The sequence below is a fragment of the Girardinichthys multiradiatus genome, chromosome 3, assembly GCF_021462225.1.
Source record: "Girardinichthys multiradiatus isolate DD_20200921_A chromosome 3, DD_fGirMul_XY1, whole genome shotgun sequence".
In the NCBI taxonomy this organism is placed as follows: domain Eukaryota; kingdom Metazoa; phylum Chordata; class Actinopteri; order Cyprinodontiformes; family Goodeidae; genus Girardinichthys; species Girardinichthys multiradiatus.
The window spans coordinates 5758450-5774073 of record NC_061796.1 but is presented as its reverse complement, the minus strand read 5'-3'; the positions used below and the strand labels follow the sequence as shown (position 1 = coordinate 5774073).

Below are 15624 nucleotides of genomic sequence, written 5' to 3'. Positions count from 1 at the left end.
TCTCCACTGTCGCTACATGCATGCTCAGTATGAGGGATTGCTGCAAAGTCAACGCCAGTGACTGTCCACTGTCTCTACATGCTCATCCAGGAGGATTGAATGCTGCAAGTCACTGACTGGATGCAATCTGCTGGGTTTCCTTAGATGGAAAAACTTTTTAACCAATTTGAATAAATAACTGAATCTGACTGAACTGTTTGATAGTTAGAATTAATTGGAATGTATGTACCGGACAATTGAATTGACTTTGTAAAGTGCCTTGAGACAACATGTGTTGTGAATTGGCGCTATATAAATAAAACTAAATTGAATTGATCAATCATAACATTTTTCTATTTTGCCCTTAATGTTTTAAGTTTCCCGAGAAAATGAATTAATCTGTATATTATGCGTTTAGATTCCCAAATTGAATAAATTCTTTGTGGTATTTTCAATATATGCCCAGCAGGGGCCATTGTTTGCTTTTAAATTCACAGAGGAACAAGCTTCAGTACTTATCACTGAAAACCAAATCCAAAAAGCATATTTTAGCCCGACAGCAATGGTCTTCACTCTTAAGTTAAAAGTTCAAGCCTACATTATCTCAAATATATATGTAGTTATTTTCCTGTCACAGAGGTTGGTTAGTGGAGAGAGCTCTAACTGTTCCTGTTTATTGTCTCATCTTCAGGAGGATTGTACTTTGGAGAATGTCTGGAATATGGGTGGTTTAAGTATACTGACCTCTGCGCCTGTCATGCCACCCTATGTTTGCTTCCTTTGCGCCAGTAAAGGACAACATGAGGTGACCGCTCCGTATTCTCTGCTCTGTTTAAATTTGCAAAGGGGAAACTGTTAACTTCTGTGTACATTAAAACACCTGTAACTGTTCTGTTTCATGTTCTTATGCTAACAGTATTAAAGAACCTTTTTTAAATTAATTTTTTTACACAGATGTTGTACTGCCAAGTATGCTGTGAACCCTTCCACCAGTTTTGCCTTGACCCCGCCGATCGGCCCTCAGAGGACAATAAAGAAAATTGGTGCTGCCGACGCTGCAAGTTCTGCCATGTGTGTGGTGGGAAAAACAAGCTCTCCAAGGTACCGAGTAACTAAAAAAGGCTTGTTTTAGCTGCTGAACATTTAAGCAAGATTAGCTTCACATTTTTTCCCCACATTGCTTTTCTCAGCCTTTACTGGAGTGTGAACGATGCCAGAATTGTTATCATGCTTCCTGCTTGGGACCGAACTTTCCAAAGCAAAACAAGAAAAGGAAAGCCTGGGTGAGTTTCCTACGAAGCGTTGTCATGGATGTTGATTTTTGTATTATGGTTTATTCTCCAGCTAATATATTTTTCTGCAGGTTTGTACGACATGCATTCGGTGCAAAAGCTGTGGCGTGACGCCTGGGAAGACCTGGGATACTGACTGGAACCACGACAAAGGCCTTTGTCCAGACTGTTCAAGCCTCTTTGACCAGGGTGAAGGCATATTTCAGCTCTACCAGTTCATCGCTTCATTTTTAAAAAATGTTTATATTTGTATTCAGTTTTATTATTCCTGTTGTGGTACATTTGTATTTCTTTTTTTTTCTTTCAGGTAATTACTGTCCAATCTGCTACAAGTGTTATGAAGACAATGACTATGATAGTCAGATGATGCAATGCGGCTCATGTAACCACTGGGTGCATGCCAAGTGTGAGGATTTAACAGGTGATTAGTATTGGATGGCATCACGTGCTCACTCATTTCCATATGCAGTGCCATACACAATTATCTATTTCCTTTGAACTATTTCATATTTTGTCATGTTACACCCTCAAACACATCACTGTGTTTTACTGGGATTATATGTGAATAATCAACATAGGAGTAGTGTTTGATCGGATGGAAAATGATGCTCAGTTTTCAGATCTTTTTTTTTTTTTTTTTAACAACTTAAAATTTAAAATACAGTACTTGAATAGTACTGCTTGTCGGTAATAGCCACACAGCTGGTCTGTAGTCGAATCCTCCCTTCAAAAGGTTCGCTGTCAGCATGCAGCTGGCTCTCGTCACTCCTAGTCATCCTCCAGTTCTTTCCCTAATCTGCTCAGTTTTAAACTTTACACAGTATTACACATTCCATTCTCAGCTTTCAGCATTTACTTTAAAACACAGTTACAAAACCATCACTTCATTCTTTTTATTCATGCTTCACAAATGATTAATGTTATATTTCTTTCATATATAACTGATTGAGAATGTCAAACCTTAATGTTTTTTACTCTAATTCTCAGTTCTTAACCACATTTCAATCATACATCTTTTAACTTGTTAATCAAAGACTACTAATTTTATTTAATACATGTGAAAGAATGTAAAATCATCATACATCATTTCTTTGGATATACTTGTTTATACTTCTGCAAAAGATAAAATCGATAAAATGTGGTTCCACACAGGCCTCTCCAGTCTCTCAGCTCCAGAATATGAGAACATGCTTGTTTCACTCTCCACTGCTTCAACTGTGTTGTATTAATTATTGCATGGATTACACATAAGGATATAAGGATATTTATTGTAACTTTTATGGAGTTAACTGTGAGCAGTTTCTAAATGTTGCATGGATTACATGGAAAGATCTCACCTTATTTTGACAGTATTTATTCAGAGTCAGTATTTTGCAGTATTGCTGCAATCACAGCATCAGTTCTTCTGGGCTGTTTCTCCACCAGCTTTGCACATCTAGAGAGTACCATGTTTGGCCCATATGTTTCTGTTAGAATTGCTTGAAATCAGTTAACTACTATCTGTGAACATCCATTTTTGAGTATTGGTGCACGCTCTCAAATGGATTGGAAAATTTGGTCTGGGCTTTGACTAGGCCATTCTCAAACATGAATGATGATTTGATCTGAACTATTCCATTGTAGCTCTGCTGCATGGTGACAGGTGTCCTGCTGGAAGGTGAACCGTCGCCCCTGTCTCAAGTCATTCGCAGCGTCTTATGGGTTTTCTACAATTTTGGCCTTATCAAACCAGCGCACCTTCATCTTCATCATCATCATCATCATATTTATTATCCTCAAGGTGGCAATTATTGTGCTGCCCAGTAGGGATAAAAGAAACACAGTTCCTGATGTAACGACTTGCTATACATACATAAAACATATAAAAAAAAATATTGGCTCATTTTAAAAGATTATGAAGAAAATCGTGACTGCAGGATGGAAGCAACTGGAAGTCATTATTGAGAGGGGGATCCTGTTGGCTTTCTTCTTGCCACTCTCCCCTAAAGGCTGGATTTGTGAAGTGCATGGATATTTCGTGTTGACAGATTTTTCTGAGCTGAGGATCTTCTCCAGAGTTGTTATGGGGCTTTTGGCAGCTTAGCCTGTCAGTTTAGGTGGACTGAAACAGATGCATAAAGTTTCAACTTTACCCTGATTTGCTGTTACACTCTTTCAGATGAGCTGTATGAGATCCTGTCCAGCTTGCCAGAAAGCGTGGTGTATTCCTGTCGGCCATGCAGTGTCACCCAACCCAGCGCCTGGAGGGAGCTTTTGTACATTGAGCTCAGAGCAGGCGTGGAGAAGGTGTTGGCTTGCCTACTCTCTTCCACCCTCACCCAGCACCTTGTTACATGCTCACAGGTAATAGACTAAATCCATGCACCATGTGAAAAATAAGACATTTGGGCTTTTTACCTGCACTTAAAATAGCTTTAAATACATTTAAATTGTGCTAGTCGGTGTTTCTGTTCTCAGAAAGGGGTTGTTTCTGAGAACAGAAATGCCACTGAAACTTAGAAATGAGTTGGTTGCACATACACACTGTTTTCTGTTTCAGTGTGAAAAGTTGGTTGACCCTGACAGTGGAGTTGAGAACCAGCCAGCCTGTGACCTCCGAGCTGTTGGCAAAAAGTTTGACAAAGGCCTGTACACCACGCTAGTAAGTGCAGCACTCGTTTTTTTATCTCAACACTAAGGTCATTTGTTAAACTTTTAATAATAGACCAATTCTTGAGAACTGTAAGGATGCTAACTGGAATCTCAGCAGGAATTTAAAAGTAAATCACACTTCTAATTCTTTCTAAGGCAAAGGTTTTTCTCTTCCTCCAAGCTCATCTGGGTCTAATCAGATCCATCTTAGTAAACATGACCTTTTTAGAAAAAACAACATATGACTTATCACATTGTCTTCATGTGTTTGCAGAACTGCAGAACATGTGGAAAAAATGTCGTGTATGTAATAATTACAGAACCACCACAAGCTCTGATAACTTCCTCTATATGACCTCCCACAACAGTGCTTCATTTCAGAGGCTTTTTCTCTAAAAGTCTTATGGGTTTTTTTGCAAACCACCTCTGTGCTGTTAGTACCTTCTTGGAGAAGGGCTGCAAAGTTATCTCTTGGCAGCCCTTCTGGACATCTTCTACTTGTGTGTGCAACTTAAGCTTTGTGCATACTAAGTAAGGTCTATCAAGTCTGAGATGGTGGTATTATTTTTGCAAGTCCTCAGTGACCTCATTGTGATTCAGAAGGTCATATTGTTACAAGCACTGTAGCACATTATCGCTCCAGAAAAACTAGCAGAACTTCTGTTTTTCTGCATAAGTTTGCAGTCTTCAGTTTGTGTGAATTTTCTAGGCGGTCCGTGGCTGATCTCCCTCTCAGATCCTATAAAAGAAGGTTTGGAAGACTTAGTTTCTCACATTTCTTCAGCTTTTTGGCTTGGTTTTGTTGAATAAACAGTGACACAGACTCTTCATGTTTATGCATTGATATTATAAGTCAATAATGGTGAATAAAGCATTTGCTTCAGTGACATTAACTGAGTTAAAAAGCTTCTTTAGGGTTTCAAAGGCTGAAGGAGTTTGGGAGTACTTCTAGTTTGGTGACGATAAACTGCGTTCAGATGTTCAAAGGTTGATAGGTTTGACACAGAATGGGGGAGATAGGACAAAAATATCACGTTGTCTTTTTTTCAATTAAAAGTAGAAAAATTTGCATTTCCTCCAAAAATGCAGTGTGAATGCTGAAAGCTCATCATGGCCTGGCTTTATCACATGGTGGCACATGCTCCCGAACTACTGACCATAACTCGGAAACCGTAAGGGCTATCAACGTCATTCTTGGACCGTTTTTCTCAGAACGGACAGGGGAACGAGAATATTAATACATTTTTGTTGAAAATATTATAATAAAGGCACAACAATAGGTGAAAATAAAGGGAAAAATGGAGAAAAACACAAAAATGCCCGAACATGCTATCGAACAACGTCTAATAACTCGGAAACTATAAGGGCTATCGATTTGATTCATACACTGTATGAATCAACAGGCTTTGCTGAACAATCATGGAGCTTCTCAGGTTTCTACAAAAATCTGTCTGAGAGGTGTGACCCTGTGAAAAAGTGGATTATTTTGACCATTTTTAACCCAATGAAGGTGAATTTTTCACTCTCAAACAAATATACTTCACGAGAAAACGATAAAAGGTATCCAAATACTTTTTGGACCTTAGGTATCAGCCGGGATCGGTGAACAATCCTGGAGATTTTCATGTGTCTACATAAATCCGTGTAGGAGATATGACAGTGTAGAAAAGTGGATAATTTTCAAACTTTACAATTTTAAGTGATTTTGGGAAGGACAGATTTGGTACTCCTAAACAAACCTTTTTTATGACAAAACAATAAAAGGTATCAAAAAAAGTCTTTCACTGAGAGCGCCAGCAAGGTCTGAAGATAAATCTCCAGAAGGCTCATGTCTCTATCTCAAACGGTTTACGAGAGGCGGCGATTCGAAAACGTGAATTTAAGGATTTTTTTGCTCTGATTTTTTCTGAAATTCCTATAGATTTCCCACTCAGGGTGTTGACTGTGCATTACTTTGGGGCGTGTTGCTGGAAAACTGTTTGTCCCACATCAATGAGGGCGACATTTTCTTAATCGCGAAAGAGCAACCTACGTTTTGATACATAATTTGTATAGGTAGAGTGAAAATTAAGCAAGTGAGCAGAGTTTGTTCGTTCTTTCTCAGGTTAATCAAAAACCTAGAGCACACACTCTAGCGACACGAACATTCCATCATAGGATTACATTATGAAACTGAAAATCTGAAAAAAAATGTAATAAAGTTTGAATCAAAATTGTAGAAAAACTGTAAAAGATATCAAAAAGTTGAATGAAACAATAATAGCAGAGGGTTGTGAAAGCATTTTAAAAGTTGAATGGGGTTTCTAGCTGAAAGTATGCAGACGTAGTTAAATGGCAAAAACAGTGAAGTTTTAGCAGAATGTTTGCCGTTTTCCATTCATTCCAATGGGAGCAAAAAATTCATAAAAAGCTGAATATTTTAAAAAGTATAAAAGGTATAAATACCAAAGGTCATTGCCGGATTGTCCTGAAAGGGCTGAATATTGTGAAATTTGACCGGTTAAAATAGCACAAAGTATGCAGAAGGAGAAGTGAATCAAAAAGTGTACGGAAGCAACCAGAAGAAGACGGAATAATAAAGAATAAATTCACACTATTAAAATCACTACTTCATTATGGTTTCCCTAAATAAAAGCATAACTCTTAAAGAAAAAAACTATACTTTGGGCAAAAAGCATTTCGACCCATATTCTAACTGGTTTGCACGATTTTTCCAGTTTGTATCAAACACAGCAGACATTCAAGGGATATGATGCTTTTTTCCAAACATGAAAAACACTGTCATAATTTAATTCGAAACAATTTATTTCAATTTCAAAATAAAACTCAGGTAAAGTTCAATATGTCTACTTAATTCATGTGCAACAGTATGAAAATTAAAAAGACTTTTTCAACATCAATAAGAAAATATCCAGATAAAATAGAACCTCTGTAGTGTAAATAAGTGGACTCTTTTTTTTTTTTTTGCATAAAAACCGACAAGAAGATTAATTACACATTACTGCTGCTGCAGGGGATGTTTTCCTGCTGTTGCAGCTTTGAGGATGCACTGTTAGGGAATGACAATTCAGTTTTGCAGTACACACACTGCACTGTGTTTTCTTTTCAGTTAAGTTTAAAGTTTTTTTTGCCCCATCGCTGTTTTCCTTCATAGCTTATAACCCCACTTGGTATCCACATATCAGCAGCGTACGCTATCATTAACGTGACAGCGCTGTGCAACGCAAACAACCACTCAGCCAGATGAATATAATCAGAATTTAATGAATCATCAAGCCAGATCATTTGCAAACCAATACCATTTTGCTTCTTCCTCCATAAAGCACATTTTATTTTGTAGATCAAGTTAAAGTTAGATTTTTCTAAGGGAGAATCTGTAAAGGTTTTGTTGGTTTACCATTGCAGCTTACTGGAAAGTAAGTACATCCTCAGGGTGGCAGTAGCTAACAGGCTAAGCAGACGTACGCTGTAATCAGTTATCGGCTAATTTGGTGAATCAGCTGATCCTGAGTTCATCTGGATACTCGAGCTTGAAACCACAGGAACCCACCATCTTGCATGATGCTGCATAACTAACGCAATATCCAAAAGTTTACTCCAGTCTTGAGCTCGAGTGCAACGGCGAGTTTTATCTGATCCGGAGGATTATATCAGCCAGCAGTATCAAACAGCGTAAATTCACAGAGAAACACTGATGGTGCTCAGCTAAACAAAAGGCACCAAACATAACGGTGTGTTGTGTGGGTCTCTGAATGATTAACTGCTGTTTCTGTTTTAAACTAGACTGGTGGTCCTTTAGATGGGTCTGGTTTCTATGCCAAATAAAACTGTTCTTTGTTTTCATTCAGTGCATGATAATCTAGTCCAGATGTGTCTACGAATTCAATTTAATTCCGTTTTATTTATATAACATGTCGTCTCAAGGCTCTTCACAAAGGGTTAGGAATGGTGTAGGGTTGTTGGGGAGGTTAGATTAAACTACTGAGTGTTAGAGTTTGGCCATTTTAAGAATGGGCTATGTGTAGGGGTACTAAGTAAAATAATACACTGATAAAGTGTGTCCATGTAGAGCCCACTGGTGGCCATTGTTATACTAAAAACCACAAGGTTTCGGGGTACCTCCCTCTGTCAGACTGATTATAACCATTGGAAAAGAGAAGGGGTCATACAGGTAGCAGAAATTGAGGGTGTGTTTACACCTCAACCATAACTGAGCTCCTGACTCCCCCTTACTCCATCCAACAGGGAGGGAAGAAGGCATAGGTTAATATAATTGGAGAGTTGTTTCCTGTTGTTTCCAGTTACAGATTTTGAAATAAACCTGGTTTAGTTCGGTTCAGATGCCAAATGATCAGTGAAATATTCTTTTCAGCATCCAGAGAGGGATCATGTTGTTTCATGATTTGTGGAACAGACAGACAATGAAACTGAAGGTCATTGTTTTGTCTTCAAATATTCATTGTAAGACCTGTGGCTAAATGAACACCCGTGTTGTTGTTCGAATTAGAAAATGTTCCATGAAGACGTGGTTCAGGTGATCCGAAAAAGGCTCGAACAAGAAGATCATCTCCCAGAGGAGCAAAGACCCACTGCCCTGGCACGCTCCTACTACCTAAAGGTACTGCATGCCAAACGCGGTAGAGTTCTCTTCAGTTTCCTATATTCATACCCGCAGGCGGATTTGTTTTTCATTTAATGCAAAGAGGGCTGTATTGTTGTGCTGTTGTGTGAAAATTGTATTGAAAAATAGATTTAATATTAAGTTGATCCTTACATTTATAATTGGTTTGATTTTATTTCTTTTTAGCTCCTTGAAGAGGTATTTAACTGGTTTAACAGCCAAGACCCAAAGTTGTGGAACCTTTCTACCAAAAACTTGCCAGCGTGAGTAGTGATTATCTTTTATATTATCAGTCTTCTCATATTTCATTATGTTCATCACAATAAATCCGTCCCCATCTATGCTACAAGTTCAAATTTGAAATGTTGGTGGTCTTTGTTTAGAGGGTTGCTGTCAACTGCTGTTCATCCTCCCACAACGGAGCATGTTTACGCCCAGTGGCAGGAGAGGAAGGAGCTGTTGCCCAGGCCCCCACTGGGCCTCCTTCAGGATGACAATGGACAACACATCATGGACATAAAGGAGGAGGAAGCAGCTTCTCCAATGTCGGGGGATTCAATAAGCCGAAACCACTTTAAAAATAGCCGAATAGCCAAACTCAAAGGTGATCCTGTTGTTGGATTTAAATGTGTGTTTTTTGGGGGGGTTTTTTGTGTTTGTGACTTAAAGTGGTTACTGTGATCTTTTTTTTTTATAGGGAAAAGAGGCAGGCTTTCAAAAGCTGATTTGGACACTGGGTGGTCTAAAGAGGACGAAAGGCAGTGCTCCTTGTGCCAAAAATATGGAGACCTCAAACCTAACGTAGGAAATGCATGGAACCGGGTCATTGTTTCTTATAGCTGCTCTAGCAGTGTTAACGTGTGACTTAATGTGCTGTCTTTGCAACTCTATAGGAGGCTGGCAGACTGCTGTACCTCGGCCAGAACGAGTGGGCACACGTCAACTGCTGTTTGTGGTCTGCTGAAGTCTTTGAAGAAGATAATGGCTCTCTGCTGCATGTACACAGCGCTGTGACAAGGGGGCGACTGATGGTCAGTAAATCGATTCTCCATAGCTAAATCTACTTGAGCATATAAGTAGAAATCTAAGTTTATTTCCTTTGTGGAGAGGTACTTTACTTGCGCTAAGCAGCAGCTAAAAGCACAGGGGCTCAGCCTCTAGGGGTTTTTGTCATCTCTGCTGCAATGGGTGTCATTACAGTCCATTTCTGTGACAATATGGCTCTAACAAGCTCAGATATGTGAAACTTTAACTTATTGCTGCTTCTGACCCAGCTTTATCCTTTGTTTCTCCTTCTGGTCTTTTCTGATGTTATCAGCGATGTGAGCGCTGTAATCAGACGGGTGCCACCGTGGGCTGCTGTCTGACATCTTGTCAAAGCAACTACCATTTCATGTGTGCACGCTCACGGCAGTGTGTGTTCCAGGATGATAAAAAGGTCTATTGCCACAAGCACCGACATCTCATCAGTGGCAGGGTAAGTTCTGGCCTTCTCTTTATTTCCCACTAGATGCCACAACCATTTCAACCTGTGGAGTGAAAATTGCTTTCCTTTGTTGCACAGATGATCACTGCTCAAGAGTTTGAAGTAAACCGCAGAGTGTATGTGGATTTTGAAGGGATCAGTCTTCGCAGAAAGTTCCTGACCGGACTGGAACCAGAACTGATCAATGTGATGATCGGTACATCATTTTCTTTTTATCCGATACTTGTTGCTTTCCTTCTGTTGTTGACTGTTTTGTGCTAATTTCGCCTAATTATTGGTGTTCTTATTGTTTCTTCATAGGTTCTCTCCAAATTGACAAGTTGGGAATGCTGTCTGAACTTTCAGCAAGCAAAGGCAAACTGTTTCCTGTCGGTTTTCAGTAAGTTGCATTTTGTCTTTTGAACTCCAATCATAGAAGGAAATCAAAAATATGTACATTAAAATAAATAAATGAATAAATCTATGTAATTTGTTATTCATTAAAAAATCATCTAAAAGTTAATTTATTTCGGTAATTCAGTTTAAAAGGTGAAACACACAAAGAATAATATATTCCAAGCTTGTATTGCTGCTAATTTTGATGATTATAGCACACTAGTTGGTGAAAATCTGTGATTCAGCCGTAGAACATTTGAACAAAACACAGGAAAAGGGGAGTTTTAATAGAGAAGTGATGCGCCCAATCATAAGGATGACTACTGACTTTAATGGTTGTCCAGCAGACATTCACTGACTCCCTCGGCAAGGAGGATAAATAACAAAACTTTATGTGGCTAGGGAAAAGTGAATAAGCAACAGGGATGGCTACATCCTCCAGAGAGTTGTGAAACAAATGTCATTTTAGAGCACTTTGTGCTTCCTTCCCCTGATGAGCTTTATGGAGCAGCTGATTTCATTTTCCAGCAGATCTTGGTACCTGCCTTCACTGCCATTAGTAGCAACAACTGCTTTAATGACTAATGTTTATTTTTCTTGTGTGACATTAAAAAAAAAAACTGAATTTGGGGTTTTTAATTAGCTATAAGGCATAATAAGCCATCAAAATTCACCAAAATATACGCTTAAAATGTATTACTATTTGTAATCGATCAAAAACTAACTTTTTCCATTCAAAAAATATTCTAAATAATAGTTTCCATTTAAACCAACCTTTAGATGAGCTAAATTTAATTCATTAGTTTAATTAGTTAGTTTTGTTAAAGTAGGACAATAACTTGAACTAGAACACTTCTGTGTATTTTCCAGGTGTTCCCGGTGGTACTGGAGTACACTGAACCCACTGCAACGGTGCAGATACACGTGTAAAATTCAGGAGGTCCGGCCCGTCATCCCAGAGAAGCCTGTTGAAGAAATGCCGGACCAGGGAGACAATCACACTATTGCTCACAGCCCACGTCAGCTACCTGGTGTGTGATTTAGAGCTGAAAAAGTACTTCTCAGGGGTTAATATACCTTGACAGATGAAGATGGAATGAAAAGGAATATAAATATAAGTTGTCGGCAGGGAATTCAGTTTTATAAGCAGAAAAGTGACAGGGAAATGGGAGCATGCATATACACATAAAGATAGCAATGAAGAAAATAAGACTGTACAGTAAGATCAAATGTACAACGTAAGAAGAAAGTATGCAGATGCTAGAAGTACTCTGTTCTAGGAAATGTACAAGTAAGATCATTTTAAAAATGCACAAACTGCTAGTATATTTGAGTATAAATAACAAGAATGTGGAAAGCTGTGCAAATAATAAAAGCATAGGAGATGCTAATGTTGTCTCACATGTTTGTTATGAATTTTTAGTATCTGCAGTCCATGAGGCTGAGGAAACAGAGCCCCATCACACTGCAGAGGAATCCCTTGTTCCAGGTCTTCCTACAAAGTCTGATCACAGTACAAAGCCAAAAATTCCCAATCATCCACTTTATAGGAGACCAGCTGGAGGTTTGTCCCGTCCTCTGCCGTGCCCAGGTGTGTACATTTTTTTTAAAGATCATGTGGAAATGTGTGTAAACTGTGTTACACAGAAGACCAATGCTTTCTTGTTTCTGTAGGTGTAATCCAGACAAAACCCCACCACATCTTGACCATAAGTGATCTGGAAGAGACCCGAAGAGCTCGTCGCCACAGCCCACACTCCCAGAACCCAGGCCTACGGAGTCGCATGTCACCTCCTCCGGTTGCTCCTCTATCTGGACCCGTTACCCTCCGTGCCGGCAAACCTCCTCATCCCACCTCCCCTCTGTTTCCGCTTGGTGTTTCAGACAACCTGATGAATTCATCCCGCTCAGTTGGAGGTAGAACCGCTTCCTCTGGCCGCACCACATCGTTCTTCCCTCAATCTCACTGGCAGGACAGCACAGCCTCCATGCAGCAGTTGCCAAGAAACCGCCTTTCGTTTGATCTGAGTGGCTCAGACTCAGTTGATGTGCCGCACAACTTTTTAGCTTCGCCGGAACCTGAAGACATCTCGCCAGCAAATGGCACTTCGCCCCATGGAGACATAGACAAGCACGACGACCAGTTTCCCTATGGTTCCTTTCACAGAGATTCCGGCATGAGTCTGGGCGAGGAGATGCGGACAGAGCTGGAGATCGAAGAAACACTTCTGAATGAAGGGGTGGCTATGAACTGCGGGGGGCAGATAGTGGTGGAAGGTGATGATGTTGAGCAGTTTTGGGGAAGACCCAAAGAAGTACATAAGAAGAAAACCCTTATTGCAAATCTTCCAAGTTCTGCAGCCTCAGCAAAGGAAGACTTGGGAAGCACCTCCTCGGATGATGATATGGAGCACTATTTAAACTTCTCACGAACTGTAGTCAGCTGCTCGGTACCCATAGAGCGATCCAAGTCTCCTTCCACTTCTTCAACCCGGCCCTTGGCTCAGCTGGATGGGATTGATGACGGTACTGAGAGTGACGCAAGCGTAGCAGCTACCGATGATGCGCAGAAAGTTGATGGACGTGGTAAAAATCAGATACAAAGAAAAGACATTAATACAAGTTCTGCTGAAATCACAAACCGCACAAGATTAGCTAATCTGTCATTTGATCATATGCAAACAGAAGCTCAAGTTGCAAGAAAAAGTACGACTGACAGTCCCGCCGCCCTATGTCAACCAATACCCTGTGATGCCACCAACACTCCTTTATTAGACCAGGAATCTATACTTCCTACTCCAAATGTTGAGTCTCTTCCTAACTTACTCACCAAGGTGCCTGAGACAGCCTATTCAGAGGAGTTGTTATTCGGTTCCAGTTTAGGCTTTGCCTCTGAAGCGCCTCTTGTTCTTGAGAGATGTGACGGTAGCCCAAGTTTCACTGAACTACTTCCTGTTTTACAAGGAACTGAAAACCAAGAGTCTGAAACCTGTAAAGCCCTGAACTCAGAGTCTGATGGTCCCAACTTTGTCTCTTCAGTTGAGGGCTCTGCTGTTTTGATGAACCATATAGCATCAAATCTGATTGATTCAGTTGATAATAACCAGACCTCCATGTTGGGCCTCATCCAGCCCTCCCCTTTCTTGTCTACAGATGTACAAAATCCCTCGCAGTGTCTCGTAGATTCTCTCGAGGTGTATCCTTGTTTACCTGGTTTCAGTCATGCTCCTCTGACCAGTATTACACTTCAGCCAGTGACAGCAGCTCAAGAATCATCTAGCTTCCCGTGCATCGAGCCTTTGTCCACTAAACTTACAACCCTCACTCCTGTAGAAGATATTTCCCAGACGCAACTAAATGACCCTCAGAATGATCCAGCATTACCAGCTATTTTCGGGACTGTTTCCCCAGCTAAAACTTGTGCAGCTCTGTTCACCGCTCAAACACTGCCTTTCAGTCCGGTCACCACCGTTTCTTCCACTGCTTCTGGATCGACTCTTCCCGGGCTGTTGACACAGTGTTCAGCCACTCCGATGCAGCTGCAGAGCACCTCCGCTCCTGTGGTCCTAAACGGTTACAGCTCCTCTTCTGTGCAGAAGGAAGCCACATCCAGTCACACGATCTCCATCAACTTCTCCACTCCCAGGCCTGCCATTGAACCTCACCAGCAGGTGACGCCCCAGGCTTTACCCGGCCATGCCATCCTCACAGTGAAGGAGGTAGGCGGTCCGAATGTTGATCCCACACCTCATGTGCTGCTGGTGAACCGCCTCGGGCAGATCTTTGTAAAAAACCCTGAGAGCAACACCTTCCAGCTTCCCACTCCTAATTCCCCGTCCTATAACTGTGTCACCCAGATTGCAAGCCTTTTGCAGAGCAACGCGCTTTCAGCCACGCTTGCCGCAGCTGGGAACATGACAGCCCCACTACCCGGTGCCAATGTGGTGGCAGTTCCTGCTTCCTCCACACCTGCTGCTCAGAACCCAGCCACAGTTACACAGCTGCTCACCCACAACAGCAACGGTGCTGTGGCCTCATCAAATTCGAAAAAGTCGAGAAAAAACATGAAAACTCCAAAAGATGAAGCAGTCCCTGAGCCGGAAAAACCAAAGAAGAAGAAGGAGTCCAGTTCGTCCAGAAGATCCAAGTCCTCCAAGGCTGCAGTACAGCCTGCCTTATCCACTGAAAGCCACCCGATGAGTCCCGCTGAGAGTGCCCAGGCAATCATCAATCAAGCAATGGCAAGTAACTACACCCCCAAGTGGAGCGGGCTCCGGACAATGAGTCCTTCCTCACTGGTTTTACCACCCGGCCTTCTAATTGAACCTGAATCCCCGGTGTCACCACGCTCTCCTTCACCACCACCCCCTCCGCCGCCACCTCCAGCACCTCGCCCTCGCTCCCACGTCCGCATGAAGAGAGTGTCTTCCCTCTCGGACCGCATTGTCACAAAGAAGTGTAAAGTCGACTTTCTACCACCAGAGGGCATCAGTGAGGAGGAGGATCCCCAGAAGGCAGCTTTTCCAAGCCTGTCCAGCAGGGCCTCTGGAGTTCGCATCAAAACCCCAACAGTGAAGGGGGTCCTAAATCTGGATGAGTTGAAAAATGAGCATCTTAGTGATTCTGATAGCTCAGGGTAAGTTTTAATGAACTGAAGCCTTGAATTATAGCTTTTAAAACATTTTTACTGTTTCATGCTATCTCCTTTTTTGTGATAAAATCATAGTTTTAATACAATTAACCTGCATAAAAACATAGTTAAGCTCAAAACTATTCACACCCCTGCTTATTTTACCAACATGCTTTTTCTAACTGAAAGTAACATTAACGTTTTGGAATCCCAACTTCGGCTCTGATAGAGAATCTGTGAAGGGAGCTAAAGATTAGGGTGATGGCAAGGAGGCGTTGCAACCTCATTGCCTTAGAGGCATCAAGATACCAGCAAAAGACGCAAAAAGCTGTTCAGCAATTATAAAAACGGGCTTAACTGCTGCAGTGGCAATAAGTTTTCCATTGCTCATTGAGAAGGAAATAATCATTTTTTTGACTGCCATTGTTTTACAAATGTAAAAAAAAAAGATTTTATATTTTTTTGTTCTATTTTCTTAAATTTTTTGAGAGCTGCCCGTCTCATTTCCTATCATCAAAACAAATGTTATTGTTGAATGAAAATAATTTTAAATCTAAATCTGCCAGGGGGTTGAATATTTATGGGCCTAATGTTAGCTATTGTTTGTGGA

General features: G+C 40.9%; 1 protein-coding gene across 1 annotated transcript in view; it reads left to right on the top strand.

Annotated features, from left to right (window-relative positions):
• Positions 1 to 15624, top strand: part of kmt2bb (lysine (K)-specific methyltransferase 2Bb) — a 45317-nt gene that overhangs the window by 13238 nt on the left and 16455 nt on the right. Inside the window, exons 12-29 of the mRNA XM_047359248.1 lie at positions 671 to 784; positions 934 to 1080; positions 1170 to 1262; positions 1343 to 1460; positions 1579 to 1692; positions 3430 to 3614; positions 3811 to 3912; positions 8410 to 8520; positions 8710 to 8786; positions 8907 to 9127; positions 9221 to 9324; positions 9417 to 9554; positions 9842 to 10000; positions 10088 to 10205; positions 10310 to 10388; positions 11255 to 11415; positions 11808 to 11975; positions 12059 to 15020. Of these exons, the coding sequence (XP_047215204.1) occupies positions 671 to 784; positions 934 to 1080; positions 1170 to 1262; positions 1343 to 1460; positions 1579 to 1692; positions 3430 to 3614; positions 3811 to 3912; positions 8410 to 8520; positions 8710 to 8786; positions 8907 to 9127; positions 9221 to 9324; positions 9417 to 9554; positions 9842 to 10000; positions 10088 to 10205; positions 10310 to 10388; positions 11255 to 11415; positions 11808 to 11975; positions 12059 to 15020 (5171 nt within the window). The remainder of the gene's footprint in view (positions 1 to 670; positions 785 to 933; positions 1081 to 1169; positions 1263 to 1342; positions 1461 to 1578; positions 1693 to 3429; positions 3615 to 3810; positions 3913 to 8409; positions 8521 to 8709; positions 8787 to 8906; positions 9128 to 9220; positions 9325 to 9416; positions 9555 to 9841; positions 10001 to 10087; positions 10206 to 10309; positions 10389 to 11254; positions 11416 to 11807; positions 11976 to 12058; positions 15021 to 15624) is intronic.